This window comes from Mirounga leonina, unplaced genomic scaffold (genome assembly GCF_011800145.1).
Source record: "Mirounga leonina isolate KUSES-001 unplaced genomic scaffold, KU_Mleo_1.0 Mir_151, whole genome shotgun sequence".
NCBI lineage: Eukaryota > Metazoa > Chordata > Mammalia > Carnivora > Phocidae > Mirounga > Mirounga leonina.
This window is the reverse complement of record NW_023270377.1, coordinates 45,630,871-45,649,817: the sequence shown is the minus strand read 5'-3', so window position 1 is coordinate 45,649,817 and position 18,947 is coordinate 45,630,871. Positions and strand designations below refer to the sequence as shown.

The 18,947-nt window shown below is 33.6% G+C and overlaps 1 protein-coding gene across 1 annotated transcript in view; it reads right to left on the bottom strand.

The window, feature by feature from the left end:
- The window catches only part of CALCRL (calcitonin receptor like receptor), a 97,300-nt gene that overhangs the window by 23,477 nt on the left and 54,876 nt on the right, over positions 1-18,947 (bottom strand). The window contains exons 4-8 of the mRNA XM_035007571.1: positions 17,951-18,043; positions 14,826-14,961; positions 12,022-12,132; positions 11,808-11,920; positions 10,131-10,222 (exon numbers count right to left, since the gene is read on the bottom strand). Coding sequence (XP_034863462.1) covers positions 10,131-10,222; positions 11,808-11,920; positions 12,022-12,132; positions 14,826-14,961; positions 17,951-18,004 — 506 coding nt within the window. The 5' untranslated portion in view covers positions 18,005-18,043. The remainder of the gene's footprint in view (positions 1-10,130; positions 10,223-11,807; positions 11,921-12,021; positions 12,133-14,825; positions 14,962-17,950; positions 18,044-18,947) is intronic.

Below are 18,947 nucleotides of genomic sequence, written 5' to 3'. Positions count from 1 at the left end.
TAATAGCAATTATATTATAGTGGAACTGGTTTTTGTTAGAGTAAATCCATTAATTCTTGTACTACTCTGTTCTTATCCAAAGCTTTCCAACCAAGACTTTTCAGTCCTCACCGTGTTCAGTTTATGGGGGATGGATTTTTCAGCACATTGATCAAAATTCATTAATTTGGAAATAGACTGAGTATGATCTAATAAAATATTACATGAAAAACTATGGTTAATTAACCAATATTCAATGTTAAGCTGAAGGAACCCTGGGATACATAAAGCAGAATAAAATATGTCTTAAAACCATACTGCATAACAAACTTACAATGAGTGAAATGTACCAAAGAGTTGAGAAAACCAGGATGATCCTGGGTAGGCACTGAGAGCTATGCTATTCAGAGACCACTTGATGACTATTTCTGAACTCAGCCATTGTCAAACCTCTGATGGGGCATATTTGCCAGGTTTTAAACAACTTATATAAGTGAAAGTTCTAATTTGCCAAAATAAAAACATCAGGATATGGTTTGTAGAGTAAGGCTTTTTGTTCTCCGTATTCCTATGTAGGATTTCTTTAAATAGTTAGCTTTGTTTAAAATTGATTTGAAGAGTGAATCATGAACAGTTTTCAGGAGAAAATTCATAGCTTAAAGAAGAAAAACTATACTTTGTTCTAGTTCAAGAGATATATGAAGAAACTGGAATTGAGATAAGTGTTCACAATATTGATTGAATATATTCATATATGATCTAAGAAAAAAGGTGAGATTTGGATCACTTGTCCTGAAAAGTAGAAATACACGCATTAAAGGATTATTTTATTAAGAAAGTTTATCCTATCAACTGGATAGATTTTTTGCTGGATTTTATTTAGGACTTTATCTCAACTACCTAGAAATTACATCATTGTCTATATAGTTGCAAATGTGCAACTTGGCTTTGAAATTACTTGGAATCAGTGTCTGAAAGATCAGCAAAATTAAGTTGTCAAAAAATAAAAAGAACCATTTTTTTCCCCATACAAGGCAGATGTTATATGTGCTCTTTTATGTGCAAGAAGATAGAGCCCTTTATCTGGGTTGAAAGTAAAAACAAGATTTGCTATGCTCTCAAATTTTAAACAGTAATTAAAATATAATTTATAACTAATTCTGGTAAAGTTTATTTATTTTTTTTATCTAAAGGGTTGTGCTTTGTTTTTCTAAGGATCATTATGAGTAAGAGTCACTGCCTCTTAGGGCTTGGCAAATCCCAAAGCTCTCTCTGTTCCCCTCCCTTTCGGTTCCCTTTCTTTTTATCTCCCACTCTGATTCTTTCCTTTAATTGGCTCTAATATAAAACTGAAGTATATCTGGTAAATAGTGTTTTGAGTTCTCTGTTTCTAATTTAAAGCATGGATGAGTAGGAGACTTTTTCTTTTCTCTCTCTAAATAAAAATAACAAACAGCACCCTAAATCAACTTTTTTGTTTGGTTCTTGGCTTTTATTAGGATGGGTCAGTAACCCTGAATTAACAGAAAACAAAAAATGTTACCTCTACCGAAGACTAAGCAAGAGAGACTACAGTATGAGGAACTGGGGTAAGAAGCAGGAAAAAGATATTGGTAGCTTTTCAGTACACAATGATTTCATGTAAAACATCAACTCCTATAGGATGTTTCCAGGTTGGTGGGAAGAAAGCTAAAATTTCTGGTGCTCTTGATTATTTGAACGTGCTTTATTAACCATTCAATTCACTATTTTCTGAAGTGGTCTTGGTCTACCCTCAATCTACTTACAGAGCATCCTATATTGTTTTACACAGATTCTCCTACTAATTAGAATTTTAAGGAGTCTTACTCTAATGCCTTTCTTTGTTGATGGAGACAACAAAGAACAGACAAACTTAAGGGACTTGTCCAAGGTCATAGATAAGTCATGGGAAAGTCAGTCTTAGAAATAAGCTTCCAAATCACTTCATGCCTTCCATTCCTCAAAAATATAATAAGTGCCTACTATGAGCAAGGCCTTATAAGCCCTGGAATGTGTTAAAAAAAAAAAAGAGAGATGATTGGTGCTCTCACGGAACTAACTTTGTGATGTTCTTTCCATTACTTGCTGTTCAGTGGGTGGTTGTTTTTAGGAGATGGTGGTTTTACTGTTTTGGTAGATAGTTTTGAGGAGTATATAGTAGAAGTGTCTTAAAATCAAAGGCTACAAATTCTTTAATATGGTTTCAAGTACTGAGTAAGCTAGATGGTATCTTGTGGGCATAAAAAGTTTTATTATTTTTGACTAATTTACTTAAGCATAATTTTTTTCTGATATAATTATACTACTAAGTTGTTTATAAAATTTTTCATTCACTGTTTACTTATTTTTCTACCTGAACATTAAAACAATTTCTTTATAAATTTGATACATACAATACTAAAAATTACGTTCTTTAATTTTGTTTTAAAAAATTTTTTTAAAGATTTTATTTATTTATTTGACAGAGAGAGACACAACGAGAGAGGGAACACAAGCAGGGGGAGGGGCAGAGGGAGAAGCAGGCTTCCCGCTGAGCAGGGAGCCCGATGCGGGGCTCGATCCCGGGCCCTGGGATCATGACCTGAGCCAAAGGCAGACGCTTAATGACTGAGCCACCCAGGCGCCCCTCTTTAATTTTGTTTTTAAAGTGCCTACTGATATAGTGTGCCTATCAGGGCTAAATGTTTCTGTAAAAATATTTTAATGGACTAATAAGAAAAAGTGATAACTATGCCAATAATAGACAACGTTTCCAAGTTAGACATTCCACTTAACACTGAATATATACTATGTTAGTCCTTATGCCAAATCTATGATATAGATATCGATAGACTAAGATGTGAAATTGAGGTTTACAGAAACGAAAGAAGTTGCCTCAGAGCAGGCGAATGACAGAGGTGGTACCTGAGACCAAAGGTGCCTGTCTAGAAAACATACTCTTAAGCACTCTCTGTGAGTCAGGATGTCTAGACATATAAAAAAGGATTTCGAATGCTATACCTGGGTCTTAACTTGAAGAGGGTTTTTCATGTTTTACATAAAGCCTGAGAATGTATAATTAAAAAAATTAATTTGTAGTTTTATTTCTTTCTGTTCAAGTGCTCCATTTTTAAATGACAATTAAAGTCAAATAAAATTACTAAACCAAGCAGAAAGAACACAGATTGAGAGGAAGTGTGGATAACTTGGTTAATTACTTAGAACATAAAGAGAATTAGGTGTTGGACTAGGTAATCTCTTCATTGGCTGTGGCTTACAATTTTTACCTATTGAAATTTTACACATCATTTAACCCCTATTTCAGTGAGATTATCGCTTTAGGAATCTTCTGATTCTGAGTCAGAATGAGTCTTTCCTTCCTCTGTCTTCCCGTAGCTCTTGGTACCGCCACAGCTTTTTTTTTTTTTTTTCCACTTTGTATTACTATTAGACAGGGGTAACATTAGGTGATGAGATAGTGGGCGCGGTCTCTGTGCCTACATGATGGATACTGTCCAATGACGCAAGTAGAACCTCTTTTTTACCCTTTATTGAGAGATTGCTATATGCCAGGTACTATGTAAGTCTTCTTTGCCCAGTATTTTAAACAACATTATGACTCGTTATAAGGAAACTGAGACTTATTGAAAAGCAGAATCAAGCTAAATCCACACTATTAGTAAGTGGTGATGGCAAGATTTGAATATATCCCATAGTTTTAATTACTGTATGACACTATCCACTAACGTTTCTCATGGTAAATCACCATTAAAGATTTTTTTAAGTTCACTAGAGAATGAACAGTTAATTGTAATTTCTGCATAAAGTTTAAGCAATGTAATTAATTGAAAACCTTAATTTTTCTTTAACGTAGAGGCCAAATTCCATATATCGGCAAGACACTCATTTGCTTTAACAAAATTTTGCCCATGTAGCATGCTAGATATCATTTATAAAAGCATGGAAATTTTAGCAAATAATAGATACATGGATTTATTGCATATAGTAATCTCAATTAAAAAACTAGCTTTCTTTCTGAAAAAGATAAGGCCTATTTATATTGAAATATGAGGACAATATTTGGGGCAACAAGAAATTTCTAGCTTCTCTTTTAAAATGCGGTATGTGGGGGGCCTGGGTGGCTCAGTCAGTTGAGCACCTGACTAGGTGTTGATTCATGTCATGATTTGGGGTTGTGGAATGGAGCCCAGTGGAGGGCTTTGCACTCAGCATAGAGTCTGCTTGAGATTCTTTCCCCAACCCACTCCCTCCCCTTCCACTCCTCTCCCCACTCACACTGTCTCTCTCTAAAATAAATAAATAAAAATCTTTTTAAAAAATTAAAAATAATAAAATAAAATAAAATGAGGTATGAGTCTATAGATTCTATCTTTAAAGCTAAAGTACTTTGCATATATATACATAATTCCAATTTTAAAAAATGTTTTTTCATAGAGGAAATAGATTCTAAAGTTTTAAATTTTAAGACTTCAAACAAAAATTAAAATTACTTGTATTGATTGAATAGTGTTTGCATTTTTAAATAAAACATACCTAAATACAGATATAAAAATACTGAACCAGATATTCTTGAAATACCTAATCAATAATAAAGTTTTTCTGTGTAGATTGCTCTTAGCTTGCAAAATACTTTCACAAATGCTAACTTCCCTGATACTGAAATTATGTATTTTGATGTAAAAAATACTAATTCTTTCATTCTAATTCTCTTTACTAAATTACTGCTCATTCATAGACTTGGGTTTGGAAATAGCATTACAGAACATTAGGACTAGCTATGAACTAACCCAGTATGGGAATCCCCCATTTCAAAATTCCTGATAAATTGACATCTAATTTCTGTCTTGAGTGACAGGAAGGTCAGTTGGTCAATTGGTGGTTCATTCTGTTTTGTTTAGCTGTCAGAATTGTTTATATTTTTTAATAGAGCCAAATTTTTTTATGTTATTATATAAATTCTATTCCCAATTACAGTCATTTGGATTTGAAGTCATCTATTATGCCCCTATATTTTGTCTTTTTCTGGTTTAACATTTTTAGTACCTTGACTCTGTGATCAGTGGACATTATTTTCTTCAATTGCTTCACTGTGTGATAAGCCAAATCTTTTAACATCCCCTTTTCCTCTTACAAAGTCAGTCCATAGTGCCAGAGTAAAGGACTGGTCTGATTAGAGATTTGGAATTTAATACTTTGCATTTACTGGTATATTCTGGCTTGTAGCATTGTTTTCACTAGGCAGTCCCACTGCTGCCTCATTAGTTCACAGCAAGCATTTGCTCAGTTAAGTCACAGATTCTTTCATGAAGAAGCTTTGTTAATTTTACATCTGACTTTATAGAATTAGTGCGGGACTTTATTTACATCCTTGCTAAATTCAAACTTGTTTGGAACCCTAGGACTTTGTATACTAGGGGACTATTATTCTCTTTTTGACTTCTGATTTTGGCATGCAATGTAATTGCTATGCTGCTTAACTTCATGTCATTCAGATATTTAACGTGCTTGTACATTTTGACTTGTTATGTGGAAAATAAAAAGAGATTATTTAATCTAGAGGGTCTCAGTTGTATTAGTTTTAAATCTACAGTGATAGGTGGTCGGTCTCCTAAAATGGTAATTAAAAATTTACTCCGTGTCCACTGTAACTAGTTGCGTTTTAGTAATGTTACAATAAGGAACTTGGGAAGATTTCACTGAGGAACTGATGCTACAGTTCAGATCTGAAAGTTGAATACATTTAAGTAGGCTGGGGTGGGAGGATAGGCAAGATATTCAATTATAGGATACATTAATGATTTTGATTTTATATAAATTACAGTAGAAAGTTTAAGATTTTTAAAGCAAAGGATGACAAAATCATACCTGTATTTGATCTAAAGCTTTGAAAATATTCTGTCTGCATTGTTTAGAATTGAATGAAGGTGGTGAAGGGGATTTATTGAGGCTAGATAACACTAGGGTGATGGTGGTGGCAGTAGAAATGAAAAAAAAAATGCATAGATTGGAGGGCTGTTGCAAGGCTAAATCCACAGAGTCTGAGGAAGAAGGACAGGGAAGAAAATTGAGAAGATGCCACAGATTGCTCCTAATTCAACTAGATGGCTGGTAGTAGTATTCTCAAAGATGGGTCACTCTGGAAGAAAAACTGCTTCGCTTAGGAGGAGGTACATGCTATGGATTTGTTTCAGACATGTTGACTTTGAGACATTTTTAAGATGATGTATTTCATGGCTGCATAATATTCCATTGTATATAAATAACACATCTTCTTTATCCATTCATCTGTTGATGGACATCTTGGCTCTTTCCATAATTTGGCTATTGTGGGCATTGTGCAGCCATCAAAAGGAATGAAATCTTGTCATTTGCAATGACGTGGATGGAACTGGAGAGTATTATGCTGAGCGAAATAAGTCAGTCAGAGAAAGACATGTATCATATGACCTCACTGATATGAGGAATTCTTAATCTCAGGAAACAAACTGAGGGTAGCTGGAGTGGTGGGGCGTGGGAGGGATGGGGTGGCTGTGTGATAGACATTGGGGAGGGTATGTGCTATTGTGAGTGCTGTGAATTGTGCAAGACTGTTGAATCACAGATATGTACCTCTGAAACAAATAATGCAATATATGTTAAGAAAAAAAAAAAGAAGAAGAAGAAGAAGATAGCAGGAGGGGAAGAAGGAAGCGGGGGAAATCGGAGGGGGAGATGAACCATGAGAGACTATGGACTCTGAGAAACAAACTGAGGGTTCTAGAGGGGAGGGGGATGGGGAGATGGGTTAGCCTGGTGATGGGTACTAAAGAGGGCACGTACTGTGTGGAGCACTGGGTGTTATATGCAAACAATGAAGCATGGAACACTACATCAAAAACTAATGATGTAATGTATGGTGATTAACATAACAATAATTTAAAAAAAGATGATGTATTTCAAGAGCCATAAAAAGACATATACCCTTTGACCAAGAAATCCCAAGTCTCTGGGAATGTAGCCTAAAAAAATAGTGTGAAATATGGGAAAAGTTATGTCTGAAAATGTCCATTGCAGTGTTTTTTATTAATAGGAAAAATTGGAAGTAATATTAGTGCTCAAAAATAGAGGAATAATTTAATAAACCTTTGTCGACTTACTAAATGAAATATTATTTAGCAAATTAAATGACTAAATAATAAACTAAAGAGTTTTAAAAACTCTTTAGGTACATGGAAAGAATTATATAATACTAAATTATAAAAATAGTTAACACACTTTGTATATAACAAAACAGTAAAAACAAATGAATATGAAATAAACTGCAAAAATGTAAGAAATTGCTTAGTAGGATATTAAAGTTACAGGTGCTCAATAGGATCTTAAAATTACAGGTGTATATATTTCTTTCCTTTATTTAAGTAACATGCTTAAATTGTTCTTGATTTTTTAAAAAGTATTGCAAATTTAAGGGCAAGTCTTGTTTCTCAAGATTATAGTTTGTTTTTAATTAAGTCTTTTTCCTGAGGTTAGAAATAGTTAAAACTTGTAACTTTTCCCCAAGATTTGTGAAATAGTATTAAACAACTCTTATTATTTCTATTTTATGCCTTTAGGATAGAGGCTGATCTTTATAGTCAGTCATAGTTGTAGGAATTTTCATGTTAAGAAAAAGAAACTTAGCTAATATTAGTTACATTTAAATTAATTCTCTCTGTGTTTTTGTATGGTATGTACAGTGTGGTAGATATGTAATTTTCATGAACTAAAAATCTGAGTTCTAGGAGTACTGCATAAATTTAATGGCAATTAATTGCATTATTTAGTTCTAAGAGCCAAGAGAGTTCTATTTTCAAATTTAGACAATTTGTATTTTTAAATTGTAAAGATTCTGTCTTCATGAATAAGAAATGAACTATATCCTTGTGAAACTGTTTAGTCATTTTATTATACTAAATGAGACTTGAAATTTTAATTTCATTTTGTGTTTTTAAAGTCACTAAATATTAACTAATTTTCATTGCCCTATTTTACCAATAAGTTTGTTAGCATCAGCAACATTGCTTCACTTTGTCAATTAGCATAAATTATATATCACTATGGACCAGCGGACTTTATTTAAAAATTTTCACTTTGGGGGCGCCTGGGTGGCTCAGTCGTTAAGCGTCTGCCTTCAGCTCAGGTCATGATCCCAGGGTCCTGGGATCAAGTCCCACATCGGGCTCCCTGCTCGGCGGGAAGCCTGCTTCTCCCTCTCCCACTCCCCCTGCTTGTGTTCCCTCTCTCGCATTGTCTCTCTCTGTCAAATAAATAAATAAAATCTTTAAAAAAAAAAAAAATTTCACTTTGGGTGCCTGAGTTGCTCAGTCGGTTAAGCATCTGCCTTCAGCTCAGGTCATGATCCCAGAGTCCTGTGGACTCCCTGTTCAGCTGGGAGTCTGCTTCTCCCTCTCCCTCTCCCTCTACCCTTCCCCCTGCTCATGCTTTCTTTCTCTCTCTCTCTCTCTCACTCTCTCTCTCAAAAAAATATTTGAAATCTTTAAAAAAATTAAGAAATAAATAAAAATTATTACTTTGGAAAATGGTTTATTTTCTATTTTTTAGAACAGATATTTTTAATCTATTATACAATCATAATAAAGTTTTTCCTACTCCAGAGACAGTATTTATTCAAAAATCTTGTGTAAGGAGAGAATATATTTAAGAGTAAAGTCATGAAGTTTTAAGTTATATATAAGCAACTGATATGACATAACTAAAGGCATTGACTGAGAACTGGCAACTTGTTTTGAGCAAGAAACTTTTGATAACTTGTTGCAAAATATAGTATAGTAAATTTAATTCCTTAAGAAATGTTTTCCATATTTTAGGATAAAAATTCTTTTCAACTGACTTTGATACATTTTTACATAATTTACTAAAGAAAATATGTCAAATCTAAAAAATGTATACAAATGCTTAATTAGCTTTATTCAGAGGGGAGTTTTTTAAAGTCACTTTCTAATGGTACCTAGATAATGTTATAAATCAAAAGTGCCATTAAAAAGTACTTATGTGGATTCCTCAAAGTAACTGATCTTGAAGTTGTTTAAAAAGGCACAGGTTTCCAAAAACAGCAATTCTGATGCAATCTCTAGATCCTGTGATTTTGAAGCCATGAGAGACAATGGTTGGTTGGTTGGTTCATATATTATTCGATATACTCTGAATATTTGATGGACTGTGGGCCAAAGCTGGTGCTCTAGTTACATATGTATCTAACATCCAGCTGCCTGATAATTTCCGGGTTTGGATTATTGTGATATACTACTACTCTAGCTGATTCTGAAGCTGCTAATGTTCCAAGACAATTGTTGAAGAAGAAAGAGGAGGAGGAGGAAGAGGAGGAAGAGGAGGAAGATAATGACAATCGTAATGAAGATACAATGAAATACAGCTACTCACTCTTCACACTGCATTCTGTAATTATTGGTGGTGATCAAAATTATGAAAACCATGTTAATGAGTAAAATATTGTATGCACGTTTTGGAATTTCCTTCCCATTAATTTAAAACATCACTTGTTGATTGGTTAAATCCAGAAATTGGAGTTGACTCTCCCTCCCAAAAAAAGGAAGTAAATTTCCAGTAAAATTCAAAATATAAGTTAACTATATTAATGATGACCTCCCAAACAAGAAAAGTAATCTAACCATAATATATTTAAATTATTAGATTTAATAATATATATTAAATTCCATTGCCATTATTCACACAAAATACCAGTTTCTGTAATGTACCATGTATACTGACACAAATATTGACCTAAAAGTTGAAAATTCAATTAAAAAAGCCTATAATATTTGACAGTTTCTAAAACAAATACAGATGGATTTACATAATGATTTTGGCTCTCTTCGCACTACATGACTTCGTTTTAATATGTCTACTAATTTTGTAAAGTTGAGTTTCAGATTTTCACAAATCTCTGCTCTATATATTTTACAAAGTCAAGATAAGTTCAATATATTTCAAATTATTTTAAACATTCAATTTATTTTAAATGTTATGTCATCTATATTTCATATATTTTATCAGCACATGACAAACATGCACATGGCACTGCATTCACCAATGACAACTTGTAAATTAAAAAATATTTTACATGTACTTACTTGAAATAAAAGAATATGCCAAGCGAGATAAGCAGTGAAGCAATAGATAATCCATGTCCAATTATAGTCAGGTAGAACAAATTCAGTGCAGTCTACAATTTGTGTGGATAAAAAAACAAGTAAGGCTCATATCAGTAATATAATTCTCCATGTGTATAAGCTCAAATCAATAGAATAAATTGTATTTTTAAAAATATGTGCTCTGATAGCCTTACCATTTAGCTTGCATTAGATATTTGTTACATCTGGAATGAAGAGTATATGCAAATTTATAAAGTGACATCAAAATTTATAAATTATATGCCCTTTTTATTAAGAAATTAGAAGTCAGGGCGCCTGGGTGGCTCCGTTGGTTAAGCAGCTGCCTTCGGCTCAGGTCATGATCCTGGAGTCCAGGGATCAAGTCCTGCATCAGGCTCCCTGCTCTGCAGGGAGCCTGCTTCTCCCTCTGACCCTCCCCCCTCTCATGTGCTCTCTCACTCTCTCTCATTCTCTCTCTCAAATAAATAAATAAAATCTTAAAAAAAAAAGAAATTAGAAGTCATATGATAGGAAGGAATAATTTTATTGATCTAGGTTGTGTAATATATGAAATTAGCACTTTATATTTTGAAAGATATTGACAATTTTCACTCTATCACTTTGTGCACATTAAATCAAATGCTATGTAATTATTTTTGTGTGTTTTCTTTAGGTAAGGCTTTCTTTCCTACTGGGTTTTTCTTTTTCCTTTGACAATTTGAAACTCTAAGACAAATCTCAATATAGTAATTATAGGAGCCTCTGATCTGCTTTGATTTTTTTATTTTTCTGTATTCCATCTATTTGTAATTTACCATTTTATTGTGTATTTTTATAATTCTCTTTAAACCCTTCTCTGAATAAGCAAAGAATACATGATTTATAATTATAATGATAGCTGACAGTTATCAAGTGCTTATTTTATGCCTATAGTTTTCTAAGGTTTTTTCTTGTATTAAGTCAATCCTTATGAAAACCTTGAGGGTGGGTTTATTGTTATCTTCATTTTATACAGAGAGGGGTTATAGCTTGCCTGAGGGCATCTAGCTGGTAAAGAGCAGGAAGTGGAAGTCAGATTTCAGGACTCAGTTTCAATCACTGACAAACTTCCTCTGTGTTCCCCCATGTGCAAATATATGCAGGCACTTTCTATAAAAGCTTAATTGTTGTGACAAACTGTGACTAACCTTGACTTTAATGTATGGTGCTAAAAGTGGGAATGTGAGCGAGAATAACCTAGCATCCAGTCGGAAGGACAGCCTTCTGTTGAGGGACAGAGAGAGCTGTTTAAACCCTGCTGGGCTTCCCTTGTTTACTTGAGCACAATTCCTGAACTTATTTCTCAAAATTCCAGTACCAGTGAAATGTTCCCTTTTCTTATACTTTTAAAGTATGTTTTTCTTTGGGAAATCTGAAACTCCATTACTGACACATTGACTTGTAAATACAGTATTATCTAACAGGATTGCTTCCTCAACGTCATGACAGAATGAATGATTATTTCCACAAAGATTTTTCTCCGTTGTTTTTCTCAAAGTATATTATGAAAAGACTTTACAATAGAATAGAACACAAAGCAAATTTTCTCCAATACTGTATTAGCAACTGACTTTTTAAACAGTATCAATTACATTTCCGTTTATATGTATTCCATACCTTCACTTTCTCCTGTGTGTTAACATTACACTGGGTATAATTTGTCCATGTTCGGTTGCTTTCTGGATGTCTAAACCAGTTTCCATCTTGGTCACAGATCTTTGTAACTTTTTCTTTAAAATTAAAAAGGAAAAGGAAAGAAGAAAATGGTAATTTAGTTAACTTAGGGTTTATTTAATATCAAGCAGATCTGTATATACATTTCTGCTTTTACCTGATGGGTCGAAGTCCTGAAAGTAATCAGGGCAATGCTGTATTGACTCGGTTCCGGCGGCAACATCATTCCAGCATAACCACCCATCCCAGGTTCTGTTGCAGTAAATGCCTGAAGGGGAGAGTAAAGATCAGTGATTACTAGTCCCTCTAGTTATACCTGAAGATGTAAAGTCTTACTGGTGGGTTCATACTGACGTGAAATACAGACCACCGACTGAAAATGAAGACATCTTATAAAAGCTATAGCTATTACTTAAATTTTCACCAAGTAATTATTGGAATAACTGCAAAATTCAATTTAGAAATATCTATAAGAGTATATTTAAAAGTTTAACTTTAATTTCAATTCTCAAAGGTAGCCATTCATTCAATAAATTAAATGGTCTTTGCTGGTTGTCCTTAACCATAAAGGTGGTAGTTACTTAGTGTCCCTATGCTTAAAATTTTAAAAAAATATGGGAATATAGAAAATGTGTTATCTTAGAAATTGTGTTCTTAGGGCAAGGTGTTAGTATTTTCTGGAAAAAAAATGGACACTCCAACATTTCCCATTTCACTACATTGACCCTAACAGATATTTAAACCCCTCTACCAAATTCTAGCTCTTACTTGCCTTCCTTTACTTTTCAAATGAAGTAGAGTGTTTAACATTCTCACAGTTTCCTTTAACCAACCTGAAGAGAGAGTACCTCTTACATGAAAAAATATGTTTTTTTAAAGGCATAGAGAAATAAAATGACCAGTGTTCCAATGTTGTAACAGTCTATAATCAAAGAAAATAATTTTCCACCTTGTCAGGCAAGCACTCATAGATAGAAGCCCGACTGTTGTATGAGATGTTTATTATTTATAACAGATTTGTGCCACAATCTCAGAATCAATCTAACCTTCACAGGAGTAGGAAAATACTGGCCTGAAAGTATAAATAATTCTCATTAAAAAAAGAACTCAGATCATCTCAGTTTTTTCCTCCTGTGATTTTTCAAACACTTATTTAAATAGTCTGCATTCATATATTACTAAATAAAATGTATTTTGTGGCCTATCAGAGAAAGCATCTCAAACAAGTCCTTATCACTGGTCCAAAAGATTCTATCTAATTAATGACAACACTGGCAGTATGATAGATTAGAAGGTCAGAAACTTTCAACTGTGTTATATGGCATTTGAGCGAGACAGGAATAGGTATTCCATTAAAGAGTTTCTATGGTCAAAAGATTTGTGGGGTGCCTGGGTGGCTCAGTCGGTTAAGCGTCTGCCTTCAGCTCAGGTCATTATCCCAGGGTCCTGGGATCGAGCTTCCGCGTCGGGCTCCCTGCTCAGCGGGAAGCCTGCTTCTCCCTCTCCCACTCCCCCTGCTTGTGTTCCCTTTCTCGCTGTGTCTCTCTGTCAAATAAATAAATAAAATCTTAAAAAAAAAATGGGGGAAGCACAATGTTAAAATAACGACAGTTCTTTATTGCAAGACTTTCTAGAGTATTTAAATTACAAAGTCTGTCATGAAGCTTCAACATGAAGATTGATTATGCAGTGATTCTAAAATTATTTTATCACAAAATTATCTCATAAAGATATTCCTGTTGTTTGACAATTAGATTTGAAGCCTATTTTTACATATATCTACATGATCTGGAAGGGGTTAATTCAATCATTTTAAGCTCATAACACTTAGATTTTAATGGAATAAAGTGAGAAGCCAGATGGATTAACACAGAATTTGTATACAATTCATGTACTTGATAATTTAGACCCTATTGACATAATATCAGATAGTTTGTCATTGTCTGTATATTTCAAAGAGATTTTTAACTGAATAAATTCCTCATAATAAAAATGTTTGGATAGATACATCTAAATACTTCTCAAAAGATAAGCAAATTATATTGTTCAGTAGATTCTTCCTTAAGAAGAATTGTTCATTAAGATTCTAAAAGTTGCCCAGCGTGGGAAGATCACTTTTTTCCTCACAAGCAAGTTCATTTTGTCCGTTATAAATATTAATAATACCCTACTTTTAGCATTTTGTTTATATAAGAAGCATTATATATTATACCATCCAATATTTTTCCAAAAAATTTAGGATCTTTCTTTCCACTGATAATTTAGAAATATCAAAAGTCTTTACATTTTGCTATGTTTTGTTGTGAGTTTTGCATTTTCTATTTTGAAGATATACCCTGTCTTTAGTGTTGTCAGATAAAATACAGGGCCTGGTTTTGGTTTTGATTTGTGATTTTGTTTTTGTTAAATCTGGCAACTCTAATTGTGCTACTCCTCTGTGTATCTTCAGAATCAAGGCAGACATCTGGCATTTAGCAGTCCCTCAGTAATGTTACGAAAATATCTAAAGAATATCTTAATAGAAACAGAAGCACTTAGACTTCATTAGCATTGCTACTAAATGTATTATGCAAAGCACATTATACAAAAAAATTATAATTTTATTGTGCAAACTCCTATCAAGCAGCTTGTGAAAAAAAGAAATACAAATTACATAAACTGAAGATCAACAGCCACCAATTTAATTCAAGACACACATTTGATATTTTAAATATCTTTGTACCATAAAAAATGTTACTAAAAATATTCCTGTTACACATACTTTTATTAGAATTTTTTAAAAGAAGCAAGATAAGTTATGTCATAAAATGCTCAAATATAATTAATAATGCACACATGTCAGGAAAGCTAACAACTAACCCATTTTTAGTAATGGACCTAAGGAACCCATAAATGATGTAGTGGAGTAGTTTTCTTTTAAAAATATATCAAATGCATTTAAAATTAAAAAGTCATGTTTACCTTCTGTTTGTTGAATAGGGTCTTGCATAATTTTTTGGTAACATTCATATTGAGCCGTCATAATTTTATTTCTAGTATAGACACCCAACTGACTTAAGCCTTCAATGTTCTCTTCTGATTCTGCTATGTCAAGAATCTAAGGGATTAAAAAAAAAACAAACTTCAGAATTGTGAGAATGTCTGTCAGAGGCAGTCTGTCCCAGTGGGAAACAGTCACTGCAATGATATGCTACATGGTCATCTGGCTCGGGGGGGGAAATCCCTGATCTGAAGTGTTTGCCAATTTTCATAGTTTAAATATCCCCACCATGTTTAATTTCAACTGCCCCCAAACAGCTGCCAATGGCAGCTCTGGGAAGTGTAGTCTATAGACAGTTCTCAGAAGCCTGTGGGAGCTGGCTCTAGGACATGCGTTCTGGAATACAAACAGGCAAGATATTTAATCCTCTGTTTCTTATTGTAAAATAGTATCAAGATAACAGAGGGGAAGTATCTGACACATGGCAAATATTCAAAATTGTCATCATTTTTATCATCATATTTTGATAATCACAATATTGAGAATATTCATTTATGGTGTGGGTAAATGGAATTTTCATTGAACGCACATCAATAAATGTTTTTGGACAAGCTATATATTTATGATCTTCCAGTTTAGTAGCACTATTTTAAGCTTTACTTCAGTTTTAATATCTACATGACTTTTTGTTTCTGTTTTGTAACATGAAGCCTGTATAACCTCTCTTCAACCTTATTTCTTCTTCACTTCTCCATTATTTCTATTATTTTCCATAAACAGTAATTTTCTACTTTTATTTTGTCCCCTTATTTTTTTTTAAATTTAAATTCAATTAGCCAACATATAAGTACATCTTTAGTTTTGATGTAGTGTTCATTGATTCATTAGTTGCATATAGCACCCAGTGCTCATCATATCACATGCCCTCCTTAATGACCATCACCCAGTTGCCCTATCTCCTCGATCCACCTCCCCTCCACCAACCCTCAGTTTTTTTCCCAAAGTCAAAAGTCTCTCATGGTTTGTCTCCCTCTCTGATTTCTTCCCATTCAGTTTTCCCTCCCTTCCTCTATGATCCTCTGTGCTATTTCTTATATTCCATATATGAGTGAAACCATATGATAATTGTCTTTCTCTGATTGACTTATTTCACTTAGCATAATACCCTTGCGTTCCATCCACATTGATGTAAATGGTGGGTATTCATCCTTTCTGATGGCTGAGTAATATTCCATTGTATATATGAACCAAATCTTCTTTATCCATTCTTCTGTTGAAGGACATCTTGGCTCCTTCTACAGTTTGGCTATTGTGGACATTGCTGCTATGAACATTGGGGTGTAGGTGCCCCTTCTTTTCACTACATCTGTATCTTTGGGGTGAATGCCCAGTAGTGCAGTTGCTTGGTCATAGGGTAGCTATATTTTTAACTTCTTTAGGAACCTCCATACTGTTTTCCAGAGTGGCTTTACCAGTTCGCATTCCCACCAACAGTGTAAGAGGGTTCCTCTTTCTCCACATCCTCGCCAACATTTGTTATTTCCTGTCTTGTTCATTTTAGCCATTCTAACTGTTATAATGTGATATCTCATTGTGGTTTTGATTTGTATTTCCCTTGTCCCCTTATTCTTGATTCTCTGTTCTCTAGCCCAAATTTGTATTTAATAAAGTCTAAATAGTAATAGTCCCTCAGTGTGTGGCACCACTCAATTTCACTATAGCCTGCCCACCATTTAACATTTACCCTCTCTCTCATTCTTTGATTAGTTTTAATTTCCTAATAAAGATTTATAAAGCAGTTGTGCTGCAATAAATGTAAATTTACAGCATCAACAAAATTAGTATTTTTCTCCTGTTCTCAGGAAGTTTATAGAATTGCATAAAACCAATATCATTTTTATTCTTAAAAACTCAGATTTGCACACTGAGTGAATTCAAGAAAAATGGTCACAATCCTTAAATTACAATAATCAGATTGGTAATCTGATACAGAATTACCTGCAGGCAACCAAAGTTGGCAGGTGCAGCTCATTGGCACACTCAGTGGAGGAAGCGAGCTGTAGAAACAGGAGTCCTGCTTCTTGAATTCTAGTCTATTTACCTAAGATAACATCTAAGAAGTTCAGGATTTGGACTGCTCCTAGACTGGAGAATGTTTTCAAATACAAATGCTGATGGGAATATAGTCTTGCTTTTTTTCCATTTAGGTTTTCTATATTTTTATTGAGTTTCTTTGTTTGAATCTTTTTATGGGGTTTGCTTGAAAACACCACAGGAAAATTATTTGCTGGCACAGAATTAGATGAGATTACATCTCTGTTTCTAATACATATAATGAGATAAGAGTACCATCACTCTTGTCATGTGGGACAGAGAAAAATGTGAACAAGATATATCTGTAAATAAAGATAACATGATATGTATAAGGAATATGACCCCTCCAGTACAGCAATAGGCTTGTACTCATCCTTAGTCTACCCTCCACCTCCAGCCTCACATTCCCCGCAGATGCATGCAGGGGCATGCATGAGTGCACACATTCACAGACACACCTGCCCCAAGCTTAGTATCAATGCCTGTCAGAAAACACACTTAATACTTATTTGAATGAGTGGATAAGGAAATTAATTTAAAACAGTGCTTGGTTTCAATTAATACAAACCAATCAGTTGGCAGAATGAGCGAAAAACCAACAGGTTGGAATCTGCTTTTTAAATAGATCTAACTCAGAATCAACAGGTCTGGCTGAAAATATTTTATCTACTAGGTATGACTACAGTATAGAGCCATTTCATTTTTCTTTCAAACTCTGATAATTACCTTTCTCTGGTGTCTTTTACATTTTATCATTGACCTTCCTCACTTTGCCATCCCACGCCCACTGCCACTGCCTCACCATCCTATAGTGCCTCCCTCTGAATAAAACCTGAAAGTGTACACTGAAAGGTAATAAAATATTGCTTTGTTGATTAAAAATGTACTTAATTTATGCATCAAATAACTATATGTCATTCTGTTGTTATTAACCCTTATTAATTATAGGTTTATTGGAAGTTAAAACAAATAATCATAAATAGGGAGTTTTATTAGAGGAATTTATGCTTACCATAAAAAAAGGCAAGATTAGCAGTAAATACAGGATACACTTTTTCTCCATCATTGAACCCAAAATGAAATATGCTATACAATATAAATCAAACTGCAGAGAAAATGAAATAAATATAAGTAATCAATATTTATGAAATATAGATGGTACTCAATGGTAAATTTTTTAAAACTATACAATAATTTTGCTTTAAGGATTTGATTAATAGTTTTACATATTGCAAATGTTAAGAACATTGGATGGTTGGGTGGTTCAGTCAGTTAAGCATCTGCCTTTGGCTCAGGTCTCAGGTCATGATCCCAGGGTCCTGGGATCCAGCCTCTCAGCGGGTGTCTGCTTCTCCCTCTCCCTTTGCCCCTCCCCCTGCTTGTGCTCTCTCTCTCTCTCTCTCAAATAAATAAATAAAATCTTAAAAAAAAATCTTAAGAGCGTTATGGCTTAAAGTACTAAAGAGCCTAAATACATGTTAGTCTTACAAACAGGAAAGCTTCTTACATATATTTTTTTAAGTAATAAGAAAACATCTTGCTTTCTTTGCCTTTACCAAAATTGGAATAAAATGATTAAAGTATCAAAATAAAGAGCTTCACAAGAAAATACAAGCACAAATTTTGATAGTGTATTTTCCTATAAAGCTAACCTTTATTTCCTATAAACATGAATCTCATTTTTAATTTTCTGACTCTTCAATAATTTAAGGGGGAAAATTGTTCCTGGGCCAATTTCTTGAGAGTCAACAACCATATGTCATAAAAATTGCCTTATAATTTAATAGAAATTCATCATTTAATCAGGAAATAAGAGATTCCCTAAGTCATCTGTTATTAAAATAAGGTTACAGGAAATGGACAATACCACATAAAGTATTTCTGTTAAATATTTCTGAAGGTAGATACAATTCTGAGCTAATTAAAATGGCCTCTAAAACAATGTCCCTAACTTCTTAATTCTTAGAGACAAACATTGCTGGACTGGCTTACTCACTATAAGGCCCATG